Genomic DNA, 17,379 nt, shown 5'->3' on the forward strand with positions numbered 1-17,379 from the left:
AGCTCTTTGCCGCGAACTTAAAACTACCGCGAAAATGTTTGCCCTCCTTTTAAGTTTTATACACCTTGAATTTCTCTATTTCCATAAGTGTGTGACCCAGTACACGATATGCACTTAGTATTCCGATTTGTCTTAGATACAGTAACTGTACATGACCATATATGTACGGTCAAAAGGGACCACAAGAAATTCATGATCAGGACGTCTATAGCACCCTCGCTGAGAAGATGTGAGACCGTACACTTACTGATAGCTATCTTATAGTTCTCCGTGACTGTAGTGCCACTATTCAAATGCGAACTTAAAAGCATACCAAAGATTCAATTTTCTCCCTATGACAAAATTAAATCCCTGCAAACTTAAAAGTCCTTTACAGTAAATCTTTCCTGCCAGAATTGCAGCAATTTTCTTCATGTCAAGTCTACATGACCTTTGTTGAAGTTTCGGTCTACCAAATTTTTATTTTCTCAGTTTCCGGATTTGCCTTCTTCATTTTTTAACCTTCTCCCTGCTGCCTAACTCTGTAACCAATTATAGAAAATGGGGTCACCGTGCCAAACAGCTACTTCAGTGTGCTAAAGGTTAAAACTAAAAGATCAAAAATTAAAGTACATCAACCCCCCAAATTTTCAGATACTACATGTCTGTAAGATAATGCAGAAGATCAAGCAATTAAACCATAGCTGGTGTAGCAAGACAATGTACAAAATGTACATGTAATACTGTAAATGCATTTAAGTTTGCGTGATTTTTTATTTCACCGTAGGGAGGAAATGGACTGTTTGCGATGGGTTTAAGTTCGCGTTTGAAACAATAGTAGCGCTACAGTCGTGGTGGGCAAAAAGTTTTGCGGTCCGACTTGGTTTTAAGTTCGCGCTTGTAGTTTACCGCTAAAACAGCGAACATAAAACGACTGCGAATATTTCCGCATTTACAGTACATTGTAAGTATGCTGAGTCATTAAAAAAGTTTGAAGGGATTCTGAAGCTCACTAATGGGTTGGAATCTTGGATGATTTTCAAAAAAGTTTGTTCCAAAAGTCCAACTTTACAATAAAGGCAGTCAAACTATTTTTATCTGACTTCTTTGGCAAGGAGGTTGTTTTTTCCTTTTTGGGAGGGCTAGCAGCCAAAGTTTGGTCATCTTTAGTGTTGAACTTGCAGTTTTTGTTCCAATGGGAGTCTCCTTAATGTGAAGTAATGTGTGCTAATAGGTTCCACATGGTGAAAAGGTGTGTTTATCTGGCAGTTGGTACTAGTATGGGTAAAGAGCTTCCAGACTGTTCTCATGCATGATCTTGAACTTGTCAATCACTGGATTTGTACCTTTGACACTTAAGATGGATTCAGCCATTTTACTTCATAGGCCATAAAAGACTCAGCCTGTCCATTTTGATTAAGAGATACACTAAAATCTATTTGATTGGGTCATAAAATTTGAAGGGAAAAGTTATTTTAGGATAACCAGAACTTTTCCTTCAAAATATCAAGTACCAACCTGATCCAGGGTTCCGACTTGTCTCATAGATGTGGTGCCCCCTGGAAATGTACTTTTAGGCTGCACCAAGTAATTTTTATGGATGACGTCCTTTGGAGACCCTAAATCTAATGCGAGAGCACGAAAAAAAAAAAAAGGGCCGAAAAAAACAAGATGCCTAGATTTGAAATATGTTAGTCGACGACACATGTTAGGACGCAAATTGAATGAGAGAACACAGTGTAACAACTAACAATTCTTTTATTCATCATGATAACAGCAATAATTTGAATAAATCAGTTGAACTTGAACAGCAGTAATCTTGTCCTGTCCTGTTTCTTTCCATATCCCATTGATTTTGCAGGCCTGCAGAAACAATTAAATCAAAAAGGAACTCTTTGGTCATAGTTACAGGAAGCGCAATTTCTTGTTTTTTTTCTTGGAACAGACCAAAATCAATGCGCGCGCGGACGTCATCCATAAAAATTACTTGGTGTAGCCTAACAAGAATTATCTCACTTCACTCGACACCCAGGTGAAAATGAGTACATTTTGTATCTAGCTTCAGTTAGGGACGCCCCTCGGATATAGGATATTAAATGGAGGTCCGTGTTTTAGGAGAGCCACACCTCTTGCACGTAAAAAAACAAACCCCATCAAAAAGAGTAGGGATCCTTCCTAGTGTGAGTGGATCAAATAAATCTGTCTGGATATGCAGCTTGTACTCTTCAGTACAAACCTGGTGTGTTACGCCGTACGACGGTTTACCGGGTATGCAATATACAAACAAAAAAGTTAATGTACATCTCAGAAAATCAATATTTGACAGGACTAAACAATGTCTGACAATTTTGATTTTAACTTGTCTACAGTTAGACCATACTTTATTTCACTGTTATTCTAATTAGTACTGGTAGACCATTACCTTGACTTATTGTTATAGTATTAAAATTATGTATTATATAATTGTGTTTTCCAGTGATCGAGTCCCACCCAGACAATGCACACTCTGATCTGAGACTGGACCGACCATTTCCAGCGCTGGCTGCGTATGTGGATGCCATAGACATGGATTCTCTCAGTAAGAAGGTGAGTGAAAAGTACTTGGAACAGGTGATACCTACCTAGTACCTATCTAGTCCCTTGACCTCATGGTCGTTGGGGGGACAAGGATGCAATGAAGATGGACATCTGTCTCCAGGCTCGTCTGTTTCTTGTGGCAGTCAGCCGTTAGGCCAGGCTAAGGTGCGTCCACTTTGCGATGTTATCCTGCTGACATTTCTAGAAGTTTGCAGAATTCTGACTGATGTTTACAGAATTCTGCAGAATTCTTCAGAACTGGACATAGCCCTAGGCCTGGAGACATCTAATTGTTACCTTGATTTTGATAACCTTTTGTTACAATGTTCATACTAAGCTAATGTAGACATTGAATTAATTTTGATCAATCTACTTCTAAGTACTAGAAAAATATGATAAGTTTATGGATCTAGATTGAATTTCTGCATTTAAAGTGTTGTCTGTTCTGGGTATTTCTGTTCCACCTTCTCTAATGATCAGATGGTACCGCAGTCCTGACGATTGTATTACGCAATGCAAAGCAACAGCTCTGGCATTCTGTCCATCTTGACAGGTGGCCAATTGAGATGAGTAGTAGGAGGAGTTAATCTGATTGGCTGACAGCTGAATCTGATTGGCTGACAGCTGATTAGTGCCAACTGTCCCAGAAGGTCAAATGGTTAACATTGGGTTATTTGCCAGGGTTCGCTGCTGTTGGTGTCTTAAGCCATGTTGATTCAATTATACGGATGACAATCCTCTATGAAACCCAGAACTGATGCGAGTATGCGACAAAAAAAAAAGAGTGCCCCCAAAAAAGTGGTCGAGAAGGTTGTCAATGAACAAATGGCTCAACGCACAGTGCATACTACCAATAGATTCTTCATTTTGTTCTTTCACATCTTCTTTGACTTTGGAATTGAATTTGGCATTGGCATCTATGACATTAATATCCATTTTTCGATATTTTTCTTTGCAATTTACGCCATACATTTGCCCATTTTGCAGCTACTTTGTATACAATTTACAGGTTTTTTTGTATGGTCAAAAACTTTTTTTTTTAAATACAGAGGAAAATTGATGCATGCACAAATGTCAACCATATCAAATAAACATGGCCTAACATCATATTACAGATAAAGCAGTACTAGGGCTCATTGTTTCTTCATAAGAAATTCGGAGCTGCAGTAAACTAAAAACCTATTCACAAGTCAAAACTGACTTCACGTTGGAAAACTACCTTTCATCAATTCGTAATAAATCCTTTATAGTTAACATATTAACCAAATTAAGAATCAGTTCTCACTGTTTAGAAATAGAAAAAGGTCGATACCATAATATACCAGCCAACCAGAGACTATGTCCTTCATGTCAAAATAGCATTGAAGATGAATATCATTTCTTAATGACATACCCCGCATATACTGTAGATAGACGAAAATTAATGGATATGATCTCATGTAAATTCAGTAAACCCTTGCCAAAGGCAAACATAGACATGTTCAATCTACTTATGTCATGTCCCGACACCATATCTACGTACTTAGGCCAATACATATAATATGTAGCGCTTTACAAAAGAGAGAATGTATTTTAACAGACCGAAACGTTTAACATATATTATATCATTACGCCATTTACGTTCAAATATTCTTGTGATTATAGTTTTCAGAATAGAATAGAATAGACTAGTTTAGTACCCATTGTCACGTATTAATTGCACTGTCATTCTTGCCATACATTGTGCCATGTACAATTGTCGAGCAATAAAGTTCATTCATTCATTCATAACTTCCAAAGTGACAAAGTCATCTGAGCAAACTGAAACGCTTTCAGCGGTAAATTAGAAAAAATATTAGACAGTTTCTGATGACTACACCATGGGATGTGCTTCTCCATGTACTACTAACAATACATTTCACCTTGACCTCTGACCTTTTGCAGGATCACAGCCACACCCCCTTCCCAGTCATCCTGTTGAAGCACTTAATGCAGTGGAGGAAAGAGGTAAGAGTATGAATATCATAATGATATTTACCTTGGCCAAGAAGAATCTATTTCAGAATCTTTTAATTGGGCAAAAACAATTACAGACAACTAACAGATACCAAGATGTGTGAATGTATGTTTGTAGCTTTGATCATGATGCATATAGAAAACAGTTTTAATAATAACTTTTTTCTTTTTGCACTTTGATAATGTTTTGAGTAAAATGGAGTAATATGATTATTTTGTTTCAGCATGAAGGAGATATGCCCAAGAATTACAAGGAGAAAGGTGTCTTCAAGGAGATGGTGAGGAAAGGTAGGATGGAATTTTTTTCAACCTTCATTTCTACCTTCAGTTGAAAATCCCATACAGATATGGCATAGACTTCTTGGCTTTGGCCGCTTTTCAAGAGTTCAAGGGATGCTGTAAGGGTTGTTCTCAACACTTTGTTTCAAATTGATACAATAACTTAAAGTCAATTTTCGATAATCGCAATCATGAGCTTGCTAATGGAAACATTTTGAATTTCATCTTCATATAAGGCAAAATATTTGCTTGTCTACATGAATGAATGGCTTAGATATCCTAGGTATGTTTTTTTATTACAATACAAGGTTAATGGTTCAAATCCCAACCTATACCTGTTACAGTTCCTATACAATATATACTAATACAGTAACTGTAAATGCAGAAATGTTCGCAGTGGTTTTATGTCTGCGGTTTTCGCGGCAACCATTTCACAGCGAACTTAAAACCACCGCAAACATTTTTGTCCAATACTGTAGCCGTATGCGACTAAAGCACTGCCGCGCAATTAAAACCACCGTGAGCACTTCATTTTCCCCTTAGGCCACACCAATTTAATTTGGCCAGCCTTCTGTTTACACAATTTTTTTTTCTAAAATTTTTTTTTTGGAAAATAGAAATCCGTTAACCAAGAAATTAACTTGGTGTGGCCTTAGCGCGAAATAAAGACCACGCGAACTGAAATGCATTTACAGTTAATAGGTATGTCTGATTCAGTGCAAAGTTTAAGATATTAATGGAGCCTCTATACCGGTGTGCCTGTAGGTATGTGGGAGAATGAGGAGGGGCCAGGAGAGCCGGAGGAGAACTTTGAAGAAGCCATCAGACACACCAACACAGCTTTGGTACCAACTAGGGTAAGAACATTATGACTATTATTATAATTAGGGATAGAAAAACTGACCCTTCATCTTTACTATTATTAGTAAAGACGAACGGTCAGTTTTTCTATCCCGGCCTCTTGTAAGTAACCAAGATACAAATATTTAGCAGTTCTATATATACATTCTACTTTCATTTATGTCTGCCAACAAGGTTTTTGAATTTTGATAACTAAGTCAAATCTAGAGTAAGTTACTTTAAAAAATTATTATGATATATTCTTTCTGAAACCTTGTGTCATGCTCCTCCACTTCTATTTATGAATACTGAGCAGACATTACCTTTTGCGGTGCAGGTCAAGGACACTAAGCTTCAGATTATGTAACGGACATCCTGTTATGGACACAGTTGTAGACAAAAGCACCATCCCCAGTAATCCTTGTGTTTTGCTCACAGATTCCCAGTGAGATCCAGACCTTATTTGAGGATGACGGCTGCAAGAACCTTAATGCAGAGGTATGTAAAAACATCATCTTACTCTTAAAGGATAAGAGATGCTCAAAGTACACAATCGATGGAAGTAACTGTCTTCTTTCTACAGTTGGCCAACTTCAAAGTTGATTAAACTAACCTTAAAATAATACTCTCAGTCTGTTAATTGATGCCGTGAAAAGGTTTTTGTTTGGGGTACGCCTGATTGGTAATGTTGGTCTGTGACCGTAGTTATTTGAAAACACTGTTAGTAGAGTGGCTGGAAGTGAGAGAGTAGATGACTTGTCATAGCAGCAGGAAGTACAGTTCAGAAGAGGTAGGACTATAGTCATTACTCAGTCATGACAGTCCATTTCATGTGGTCAATAGAAGCATCTACTGATTTATAGGGTGGTGTAAGTTGTCTTGTTGCAATTTTCGATGAAGAAAAAGAATAATAAAAAATTAAGTTGTTTTTGGTCTGTCTGCATGTCTCTATTTTCATAATGAAACTTACCTGCGACCATTATCAACTCTCTTCACAGAGCTCAGACTTTTTTGTGATGACAAAGGCGTTGAAGGAGTTTGCAGAAAATGAAGGGAAGGGTAAGACTTATTGCATTTCCTAGCAGTCTTCTTGGTGTCTTATGTTGTTTGGATGTGAGAAGACGTGACTGTGATGTCTGTAATTTGTGATCAATGTTGTCTAACTGTGACATTTTACAAGTTGTCAGTTACATGTGTATGTTGACACTCACTGGTACACATTTCCTCTCAGGTGCCCTCCCGCTTAGAGGGGCCATTCCAGACATGTTTGCAGACTCTGAGCGTTACATCCAGCTTCAAAACATGTAAGTTAAATGTGACTGTACATACTTGTAGTTTCACCCTTGCCAGTCTAGATGCAAGCAGGAGCAGGAGGTGTAGTTCTGATAAGTGTTGCCAGGGGGTGCTCTTTACTGGTGTTTCAAATTTCTAGACAAAATTAAGGTACCACTTAGGAGCAAACTGTACCTCAGCTGTCCTTCAGTTCTGTGATTTCTCTTGTCCTAATATATATATTTATTTCAGACCCCAGTGTAGTGCCTAGTGACACACTTTGCAGCAAGTTTCCTTGCTGTTTCAGTAACAGGGTAATATATTTTTACTGGGAGGGTTTGCCAGCGAGCCCTTCCCCTTTAACATACTGGAGGCACCTCTATTTTCCAAGATGTCCCCATCCCAGGAGTCTCCCAATAACTTAGTCTAACTAATAGACCCCTCGCTCAATCGGTGGTTTTATTCGATGGTTATAGCCCATGACCAGGCGTTATGACACCATATACACCTCGGGGTGGGTCATTAACCCTTAATTAGCTAATGAAAAGTAAGTGTTGTTATTGTTGCCTATTTTACAGCTACAGGGACCAGGCCAAACAAGATGCCTCAGTGGTGGCCTCCAGAGTTTCTCAGATCTTGTCCTCAATAGGAAGGGTAAGTAATCGTACTTAGAGGATGTTTTAAATCAATTGACTGTACAGACATCTGTTCACATAGTGAGCCGAATCATCTCAAATTACATTGTAGCAATGAGAGAGATGGTGACCATTTTGATTCCTATATGGCCATGCTGATTTGATTATATGGATGACATCATCTGGCATATGTTTGCTCGTTTTGCAATTTCTTTGTAAAACTATGATTTTTTTTAATAATGGAAGAAAATTGATGTGGAAAAATCAAGTCGGTATGGCCTATTTTAGCAGTAGGCTCATGGAAAATAGAAGCATGTTAATTCATAGCTGTTTAGTTTGAGTTTTAGTGAATGCTTCATACAAAATGTGGCGTCGTGTGGCGCAACTGTAGAGCACGCGGCTGTCAAACAATGGGTCCCAGGATCTAATCCCAGGTGCGCCCAGAGACATGTCCGAACTTGCGCCCTGACGTTGTGCCCTTGGGAAAGGCACTTAACACGACTTTCCTCACTTCACTCAGGTGTAAATGAGTACCTAGCTCATGGGGTTAGGGAAGTCCCTCGGATAGGACGTTAAATGGAGGTCCCGTGTTTGGGGAGAGCAACACCCCGCGCACGTTAAAGAACCCACCACACCTTTCGAAAAAGAGTAGGGGCATGCCCCGGTGTGCGATGGTCCAAATCTTACAGTCCGGTCTGGGATGACATCTTGAAAAGGTGATAGTTCACCTGTTATGTCAATCCTTCCACAAAATGTGGTAAATCAAAATAAATAAATAAATAAACTGTTGATGTCAGTTTTAACTACCTTCCTTTACAGCCATCACACTGCATCCCAGAAGAGGCCATCAGGTTGTTTTGTGAGTAATTTGTGCTGCTTTGATTAGTTTGTGATTTTGTGGTTTAAAAGCAAAACTCAGGAAGCCTTAAGTTTCAAATTAATTTAATTTTGTGATTAAGTTGTTGACTCTGAATCTAATGGCTCTGGGTTCAAATCCCGTAATAGCAGACCCCAATGTTGTGCCCTATATGTGAAAGGCAGTTTGAATCTACATGTACATGTATTTCATCAGTGACTCAGGTGAAAATGAGTAATTCTACCTACCTTCGGTTAAAGATGCCGTCTTAGATGGGAGATAAAAGCAAGAGGCCCTGTGTTTGAGTAAGAGCTAATACCTTTAAGATCCCACCACGATACTTATCGTAAAGAGTAGGGGTCCTTTCAGTGTGAGTGGAACAAACATTGCAGTCCGCTCATATGCAGCTTGTACTTACACTGGTGTGTTACTCCTGAAGGTGGTTACCTGAGTTATGTAAAACAAAACAAAAATGTTTATGATTTAATTCTGACAGGCTTTTATTTTATCACTGCAGGCAGGAATGCTGCTTTCTTGAGAGTGGTGAGGACTCGATCTTTGGAAGAGGAGTACAACCCTGAGAAGGCCTGTGTGAATGAGATGGGTAAATTTCACTATGTTCACTATTTTTCTTATAATACAGCATAACTTTATTATGAATATCAACTTCGAATGCAATCTTTAGAAAGAGAAATAACTAGAAACTAAGCATTTGTTTACCTTCACATAGCCTAGCGTAACAAACTTAGTCTACTGCTTTGTTTATTCTTACTTAAACACATTCATATAAAGATGTATACATTTGTGACAAGCACCTCCAGCTCTGACCTGCCACTTGCTGCCTAATATAATCAAAGAGAACTTGTCGTCTGCTACTTAGTAACCATTAATGGTGAGAGTCGGCTGGCTCAGGTCATTAACCTTCTTTGTTTGGATCGTGTATGAGGGAGCTCTAGGTGTCAGTCGCAAGCGTCAAACCTCTGAACATTTAAGACACAATACTTTTTCTGTTATCGAGACGAGAAGGGGTTGATCTGACGTGCTTGGCTAGATATGCCAGTTGTAGCAAAGCCACATATGTACTACCTAAGGAATAAGTGTCATGCTTTGTCTTCACAAACCAGTGCAATGGCCTAGTGGGTAGAGTGTTCGCCTTGCATACAGTAGGTCGTGAGTTTGAACCCCGGCCGGGTCATACCAAAGACTCTAAAAATGGTGCATACTGATTTCTCTGCTTAGCACTCAGCATTTGGGAAAGGGTATGGTTACCGTAGTTAAACACACACCACTACCAGTAGACTAGCCCCCTGCTGTAGGGACTTGCACAAAGTTGTGTGGTCCAGGGCTGCAGAAACGGAGATGGGCGCCGCCTTATGCATCGTCTGGTGCGGGGAGGACTTTAACTTTGTCTTCAGTCTGAGGTTCGACCGCTTTACCTTTTGTATCCAGGTGTCCAACTGGAGAACCCAGACAGTGAGATAGCCCTGTACATCATGCTGAGGGCAGTGGACAAGTTCCAACAGCAGTACGGCAGATATCCAGGTCTGTACAACTGGGGAATCTTTCTGTAGTCCTCTCTGTGGTTTGATAATTCTGTAGGAGCATCCACACTAGATAACTTTTAACAAAGCTTTCAGTTAGATGTGCAAAGGTTAGGTGTAACAGGTCATTTGGTGTGATATAACCAGCTGTTGCTGTGCTGTGCGCCTGCGAAGCTGGCGTGTTATCTTGAATGGTGGTTATACCAGCTATATAGATACAGATTTGATTTGATTTTAGATTTTATTGGAACTGCAGTGACACACTACACGTGGGACACAGGCAGCCATTGCTGGTGTCGTGACCCACACATAAAACATCACAGAACACATAGCAAAACATACTATAATTTATAATGTACAAAACAGAAATATGAATATTTGCATTGACTGATTCTTTTCTTGTGAGAGACTGACTTAGACTGTACAGTAGAAAGATAGAATTATATTATGGTCCTTGATCCCTCGTTTTTCCCTAGAACTATGATCCTAGAGTGGAACTTCTTGTCACCAACTTGACCAAGAACTGTATAGTATAGAAGCATTCTAATTATATAGCTTTAAACAACTCTTACAGCCAGATGTCCAAAAGTTACATGACGTGACAGGTCATTTAGTGTACATTGTAATATAACCAGTTGCTGTCACACTGTCGAAGGTCAGTTATACCAGCTTTACAAATACAGATATTGCATTGTTGTTAACATTCTGGTATTGTTATAGGTTACTATGATGATCAAGTAGAAGCTGACATCCCAAAACTCAAGGTGAGTCAACAACTTGTTTCACACATGTAAACCTGCTCATTTTTCTCTTGAAAGGGCTATAACAAAGTAATCTAAATTGTAGTTCCTAAGTACATGTACATGTTTATCATTTTCATATTAGACTTTTATCAGCAGCACATCAAAATGAACATTAGTCTTGTAGTCTTATTTACTGATTTATCAAACTTAAGGAAACAAGTTTTGAATTTTGGCTTCTGCAGCTGTATTAGTGTATAGTTGTTTGTTTATTAAATAACATTAAATATGTCATAATTACCAGGCTGATTCTAAGATGATTCACCAAAATGACACTTACTCTGGATAAAAGCAACTGGATAAAATTGGAAACAGTCAGAGGTTTCAAACAGTATCTGCTGTACAGTATTATTTCAGTGTCTAAAGGGGTTTTAAACCAAAACTCTAAAACAATTTTAAGATGGTTCAATATAAGGCGAATCCTGTTGCTTGAGTAGCTGTCTTTTGGCATGTCTTATTACCCATGGATGTATAAGCTTCATCAACGTTCTAAGATGATTATTTCTGACTCGTAGGCGTGCATGTGTGGACTTCTACAGGAGTGGAGCCTGACACCTTATATCAAGGATGAATATGTACATGAAATGTGAGTTGTCTTCCTTGTAGCTTACCTGTTCTAATGCCACTGAAGTGACGTACATTTTGTAGCAGCTCACCTGCGTTCATGAGGTACATACATGTGTATAGCATACAACACGGTGTATTCCGTATCAACTGAGGAGCCAGCCCGACTTGCAGGAGGGCCGGGACTGAGGTTGATGCGGAATACACCGTGTTGCATTTTATTCATGTCATACTCACCCGAAAAAAATGCACATTTCAATGCAGAATGCACCAGAAGTTGAGAAAATTTTTGTCCTTGAACAAATGCATGTATCGTGCAACAGAAGTACAACTTGATACATGTACCTCTGCAAATGTTTGGCTGTCTGTGTGGTTGTTGTGTTGGTATGTAGTGATTAGCTATATGAGCCAAAATGGTATGCTAGAAATAGTATGCTATCATTACGCAAAAAAAACAAATGTCACACTATTACTTTAACTTTATTGAAAAATGATGGAGTAAAAAGACTGAACACTTAATATGTGGCATCGCGGTGGCGCAGTGGCAGGGTGTTTGGTCCCAGAACCCAAAGGTACTGGGTTCGAATCTGGGGTTCCCTGATTTGTCCCATTGACGTTGTGCCCTTGTGGACGTTAAATGGAGGTTCGGTGTTTGAGGAGAGCCACACCTCGAGCACATAAAAGAACGAATCACACTTATCGAAAAGATTAGGGGTCTTTCTCGGTGTGAGATAGTGGATCAGATAAATCTGTCCGGATATGGCATATGCAGCTTGTACTGTTCAGTACAAACCTGGTGTGTTACACCTTGAAGCGGTTTACCGGTATGCAATGCAAACAAACAAACATGTCAAACAAACTTTGTTGTTTCTGCAACAGGTGCAGATATGGAGGGTCAGAACTCCACTCAGTAGCTGCCTTCATGGGAGGTAAGGAGAGAAAAAAATCTCTCAATAATGAGAAAATGATCTCAGTCATTTTTGTGCAACTAACATCATTAAAACTCCCCAGCATTGCCTTTATACATGACATACAAATGTACATTTTATGTTGACAATCGAAATAAATGCTGTAAATCTTCATTAAAACATTCAGTGTTTTTTTAAAAGTAACTGATTTTTGCTGTCATTGTGAAAACATCACATCTGCACTTTCATTTCCATTGCGTTGCTAGACTATTTGCTACGGTACCCTTGCCAAACTGTTGTCTAATGTAGCATTAATGCCGCACTACGCGCTCCTTAGCGGAGCACATTGGGCATTAATGCTGGATTCCCTCTGCTCCCTTTGGAACAGAGCATTAATGCCAGCATACACCCCTGTCCATTAATCATCATTTATCACCCAGTCTTCTTGGACTGAAGGGGAAGTGGAAACCCTTTCCCCTGGCTGGTGCCAGTAGGGGTGGTCACACCAAATTAACCCTCTGCCCCCTAACTACAGTCCATCCTTGTTAAAATCCCCAGCTGTTGCAGGGTGCTAATGTATAGGTCAAGCATGACTAAAGGCCGTGGCAGAAAGCACTAATGCTGGAAAGATGCCAACTAATTGGTTCAAGCCTTGGTCCAAGGCATGGCTGCTAGGACATTGAGGGACTGGTATTTGGACAGCCATAATTACCATGAAATTACCATGGCAGTGTGCACTAACCAAGCATTAGTGCTGCATAAGTATTTCTGGCATTAATGCTACATTAGACAACAGTTTGGCAAGGGTAACTGTTGATTCAACTACCCATTCAAAATATCATGAACTCTCTATTTCCATAAAAGTTCCATGTGCCATAAACTTTCATGGAAATAAATCTATGGAGGAGCATTTACAAACAGCACAAGCCTGGCTTTTTGTTCATTTTCTTTTTCTTTTTTCCCGAGTTTCAACAGTTTTGTCACGATCTTGATTTTGTGTTTGATAGGGGCTGCAGCGCAAGAGGTCATCAAACTGGTGACCAAACAGTTTGTACCCTTCAACAACACCTACATCTACAACGCTATGAACTCTTCCTCCGCCACATATACGCTCTGATCGAGTCGTGTATAAGGGGGGGCTTCACACGAGTGTATATTTAAGTCTGTATGAGTTTTGTATTGACATTGTTTTGGGTCAGGTTGAGTTTGCTAGCATGGGTGCCATCCGGCTACTATCGGGGCTCCTACGCTACCCGTAAAAAAGTCGATCTTTCAGGGTAGCGAGTGTAGGAGCCCCCGCCCCGGTAGTAATCGGATGGCACCCAGGCTGGAAAGACGATTTTTTTCAGGGTAGCAAGTGTAGGAGCCCCGGTAATGATCGGATGGCACTCAGGCTATGAAAACAATTTCTATTACGGTAGCGAGTGTAGGAGCCCTGGTCATAATAATCGGATGGCACCCATGCTAAAGGTTTGCAGAAAAGAACAGTTACTGTTGTTTTCACTTTGACCCACCGTTGTTCAGCCTGGTTATCGAACCGTAAAAAATACTTCTTTGGCCGCAAACTTAACCTATTGTTAATACGGAACTCAAACGGACTTGAATATACGCACTCCTGTGAACCTCCCTTAAGACACTCTTCAAGCAGTTATTTCTGTATTTTGATAAGAAACAAGATTTGCTCTTTGTGCAAGAAAAATCCAGTTATGGATTTAAGGTTTCTGAGGAACCGCATCGTAGAAATGTTTTTGAACCGAAATATACTAGTACCAAGTTTCAAGAACTTCATGTAGAGATGCTATTGTGATGTATTACCAGTGTTCGTAACCTATAGTTACATGTCAGTTGTGATAGAAAACTTTTGAAGTTTCAAAACCTGATCTACGTTGTTATCCCAAGTGAGGTGTGTGTAGAACAGACAAGAAGCCTTATGTATTTACATTGTCCTTCAAATAGAATTAAAAAATAGCCATATTGTTGTATCAAACTGCCAACCACAAGCTTATGTAGCCATTTTTTTTAGCTCCGGTAACTTTACTATCATGTCAAACAAAATGTTCACTACCAGCACATAACAATTATAGTAATAGTACATGATGAAATTTCTAGCAGTTATGTTTCAGCCAATGACTATAGACTTTACAGTGCTGGGGATGAGCACCACTCCTGTATGATGTCATCTATTTGTCGACTTTGTTAAAGATGCTGCACAAGACGTTGTGTTGAGTATGCCCGCTCTTTCTTTAGCAATTTGTCAGATACATAGCACAGGACTGTCTCCAGGACCCATCCCTCTGTCCTGGAACGTAAATTTCCTTGTTGGGACTGAAAAGAAATGTCACCAGATCCTTCCAAAATAAATCTGAACCTAAACATGAAATTGATGAAAATGTATTTTTGTCAGCTTAAAAGGACGAAAATTAACAAGTCTACAAAACCATGAGAGGGACGGAAAGTCATTTAAACTTAATATAAAGCTGGAGACAGCCCTATACATGTCCAACAGCCATGCACCAATGTCTGTAACATGGAGCATCCTAAAAGACTGGCTACCAGGTTATGTATTGTAACTGGAACATCCTAAGAGACTGTTTACCAGGTTATTTTTGGAGACAGCCCTGTACATGCCCAACAGCCATGCACCAATGTCTGTAACATGGGAGCATCCTAAAAGACTGGCTACCAGGTCATATGTTTGTAACTAGAACAGCCTAAGAGGCTGTTTACCAGGTTATCTCTGGGTACCCTTTAGTGTCTTATTGAAGCAGGAGGAACTGACAGTATTTGGTCATATCACTATTATCAGTTTGATGTTTCTCATGCATCGATATTGTATAAGATGAAAGAAAATTCAGGCCTCTTAAAAAGACACCACTGTTTACATGAAGGGTGAACAATGTGCAACTGTTTTGTGACCATGAAGTAAATATATATACATGATGGTGAACTGTTGTTTGTTATGAAGTTTATACTTCTGTGTCTACAAGGTAGAATTTCTGTCTGAATGTTATAATCAAGACAGGGCTCTAGCCAGTGCTTGTCATTCTGCGTATCACTACATTGGGAAAGTTTTAAGACCATATCGTCAACCTTGGTGGACAAAATTGGTCCGTAAAGATATAGAACCATTCAAGTTTGAATAAACCACACCTCTAGAAGTTGAACAATTACAAAAATTTGTACAAGATGAAGGAAAGAAGTCTTTATGATTTTTCATTCAGTGGAAATTGCAAGAACGGTAAGAAAATTCCAAGCTAGTTAAACCCCTGGTGTAAACGAATAGAGTAAACACTGTACTTTAAGTTACATCTAATAACAGCACAACAGAATGAAGCACACACCATTTCACACAGCCAAGGGTTTATTCAGTGATCACAAACAATAATAGTTCTGATAACCAGTTTTCTTTTGTCCTTTAAAATACACATGTAACTACTTGTCAACCTGTTTAATGACTTGCATTCGGGCAATAAACTACACTCCGTATGACTTGCCTTCAAACATCGAAAGCTGTCATGTTGAACAGTAATGTTGAAATGATTAATGTCTTTTCTGTACATGTATCAAACTTGAGAGTTGCTTCGTTAACCTACAATAAGTGTTTCTTCATCGGGGAACGTGTACTCTGGAACTTCGAGATTGTATGGGGCGGGGCCTTTCCTTAGCCTTCCCGACGCGTCGTAGTGAGAGCCATGGCACGGGCAGTAGTAGCCGCCGTAATCGCCCGCATTGGCAATCGGCACGCAGCCGAGATGCGTGCACACGCCGATCAGAACCAGCCACTCCGCCTTCTGCACGCGGATCTCGTCGGGTTCTGGATCTCTCAGCGTGTTGTGATCTACGGCGCGGACCTCGTTGACTTCTTCGTCCGTGCGATGGCGGACAAAGAGGGGCTTCCCGCGCCACTTGATGGTCACGCTCTTCCCCTCCGGGATCTCGGACAGCTTGACCTCGATCTTGGCCAAGGCCAGGACGTCGGCGGACGCGCTCATGGTGGTGACGAGGTCCTGTACCACGTTCTTGGCAGCGTAGGCACAGGTCACCGCGCAACCACCTACCAGCATGTAGGAGAAGGCCTTGCGGGAGACATCGCTGCTAACGGCAGGCTTGTTGGGATCCTGCACATCGCGACGGCGGTAGTCGTTGAAGTCTGGCACGGTGATATCACTGTGGGCGAACCGCACCTGGCTTGGCCCTAAAGAATAAAGGAAAATTGAAAATGTCAGCAGGTGAGAAATCACTAAAAAAATTATTTTGAAAATATGACTTTCAACGCCATAATATTGCTTAGGTTGCCTTTAAAAGAATCTCCAGTATCCTAAGGAAATTTGAAATTAGAAAAACAGGAAAAGGTTAAACAAATTATTTTATGGTTTGGCAACATGTTGTGACTTTTAGTTCTTTGTTTTTATCAATATCAAGGGTAGTCCCTTCAGTTAACCGAGTAACTAATTTCCAAAGGAGCCCTTACGTTACAAAACCATAAGTTAGCTGCTTTGTTTGGTTCAAACTGAATCAAACTAAGTTACTGTTATCTACTGTATCAGGCCACAATGGATAGACAAAGATTTCGGGACACCTAAAATGTTATACAAATATGATTGAATATGATATACTGACAGCGTTATCCAAGTGCAGGTTGTATAAGCCGTGTCAAATATGGTGGTGGTGAGAGGTAGGCACAACAAAACTACGCAATCCTAGGCACTTTTCATAACAGACTGCGAATATCTAAATATCCTGTGACGTTGAGTTTTAATCCTTAGCCTTTCTTCCCTATCCTACAGACTTTATCTAGTTTTACATCAGTGTATAAGATCGTAATTTAGCCAGGGATGTTACGTTACGTACCGTGAACACCAGAGGTCACTCGTAGCGCACTGCGCGGTAGCGTCTTGGCCATGGTGCCGCTCGTCTGGGGCTCGACGGGAGACGGTACCAGCACCGAGTCTGCTTTCACGGCGACCGCTGGGATCAGAGGCCGTAGCTGAGACGCCACACACTGCGATGTGGCGGTCAGGTACGGCGCCAGGCCGGCGCTACGGACGACACTGCTCCACATATTATAGTCGACTACCGGCGAGGTCGTCAAAATGGTGGTTACATGAGAGATTACGTCACGATCTAGTGCGC

At 40.2% G+C, this 17,379-nt stretch overlaps 2 protein-coding genes and 1 long non-coding RNA gene across 3 annotated transcripts in view; 2 read left to right on the plus strand and 1 right to left on the minus strand.

Moving 5' to 3' along the window:
- LOC136437935 (NEDD8-activating enzyme E1 regulatory subunit-like) overlaps positions 1 to 14,326 on the plus strand; it is a 39,678-nt gene extending 25,352 nt beyond the window's left edge. The window contains exons 8-22 of the mRNA XM_066432525.1: positions 2,456 to 2,565; positions 4,480 to 4,542; positions 4,776 to 4,839; positions 5,596 to 5,687; positions 6,109 to 6,168; positions 6,669 to 6,729; positions 6,902 to 6,974; positions 7,521 to 7,596; positions 8,397 to 8,436; positions 8,951 to 9,037; positions 9,883 to 9,975; positions 10,695 to 10,738; positions 11,290 to 11,360; positions 12,218 to 12,267; positions 13,254 to 14,326. Coding sequence (XP_066288622.1) covers positions 2,456 to 2,565; positions 4,480 to 4,542; positions 4,776 to 4,839; positions 5,596 to 5,687; positions 6,109 to 6,168; positions 6,669 to 6,729; positions 6,902 to 6,974; positions 7,521 to 7,596; positions 8,397 to 8,436; positions 8,951 to 9,037; positions 9,883 to 9,975; positions 10,695 to 10,738; positions 11,290 to 11,360; positions 12,218 to 12,267; positions 13,254 to 13,363 — 1,094 coding nt within the window. The 3' untranslated portion in view covers positions 13,364 to 14,326. The remainder of the gene's footprint in view (positions 1 to 2,455; positions 2,566 to 4,479; positions 4,543 to 4,775; positions 4,840 to 5,595; positions 5,688 to 6,108; positions 6,169 to 6,668; positions 6,730 to 6,901; positions 6,975 to 7,520; positions 7,597 to 8,396; positions 8,437 to 8,950; positions 9,038 to 9,882; positions 9,976 to 10,694; positions 10,739 to 11,289; positions 11,361 to 12,217; positions 12,268 to 13,253) is intronic.
- Positions 14,327 to 14,665: 339 nt separating this feature from the next.
- LOC136437938 (uncharacterized) lies at positions 14,666 to 15,193 on the plus strand. The gene is made up of 2 exons (XR_010756353.1): positions 14,666 to 14,802; positions 14,933 to 15,193. It is a non-coding gene; the product is annotated as an uncharacterized lncRNA (long non-coding RNA).
- A 396-nt stretch (positions 15,194 to 15,589) lies between these two features.
- Positions 15,590 to 17,379, minus strand: LOC136437936 (cytochrome b-c1 complex subunit Rieske, mitochondrial-like). The gene is made up of 2 exons (XM_066432526.1): positions 17,098 to 17,379; positions 15,590 to 16,441 (listed from the first exon to the last, which is right to left on the minus strand). The coding sequence occupies exons 1-2, from the start codon at positions 17,306 to 17,308 to the stop codon at positions 15,831 to 15,833; spliced, it is 822 nt and encodes a 273-aa protein (XP_066288623.1). The 5' UTR covers positions 17,309 to 17,379; the 3' UTR covers positions 15,590 to 15,830.

The sequence above is a fragment of the Branchiostoma lanceolatum genome, chromosome 7 (genome assembly GCF_035083965.1).
Source record: "Branchiostoma lanceolatum isolate klBraLanc5 chromosome 7, klBraLanc5.hap2, whole genome shotgun sequence".
NCBI classification, from domain to species: Eukaryota; Metazoa; Chordata; class Leptocardii; order Amphioxiformes; family Branchiostomatidae; genus Branchiostoma; species Branchiostoma lanceolatum.

What these genes read in the sequence shown, in the direction of transcription:
- LOC136437936 (XM_066432526.1), bottom strand. Translation starts at nt 17,308, where the DNA reads ATGTGGAGCAGTGTCGTCCGTAGCGCCGGCCTGGCGCCGTACCTGACC. An exon ending in AGTGACCTCTGGTGTTCACG is followed by an intron (nt 16,442 to 17,097) that starts GTACGTAACGTA and finishes TTTATTCTTTAG; the next exon opens with GGCCAAGCCAGGTGCGGTTC.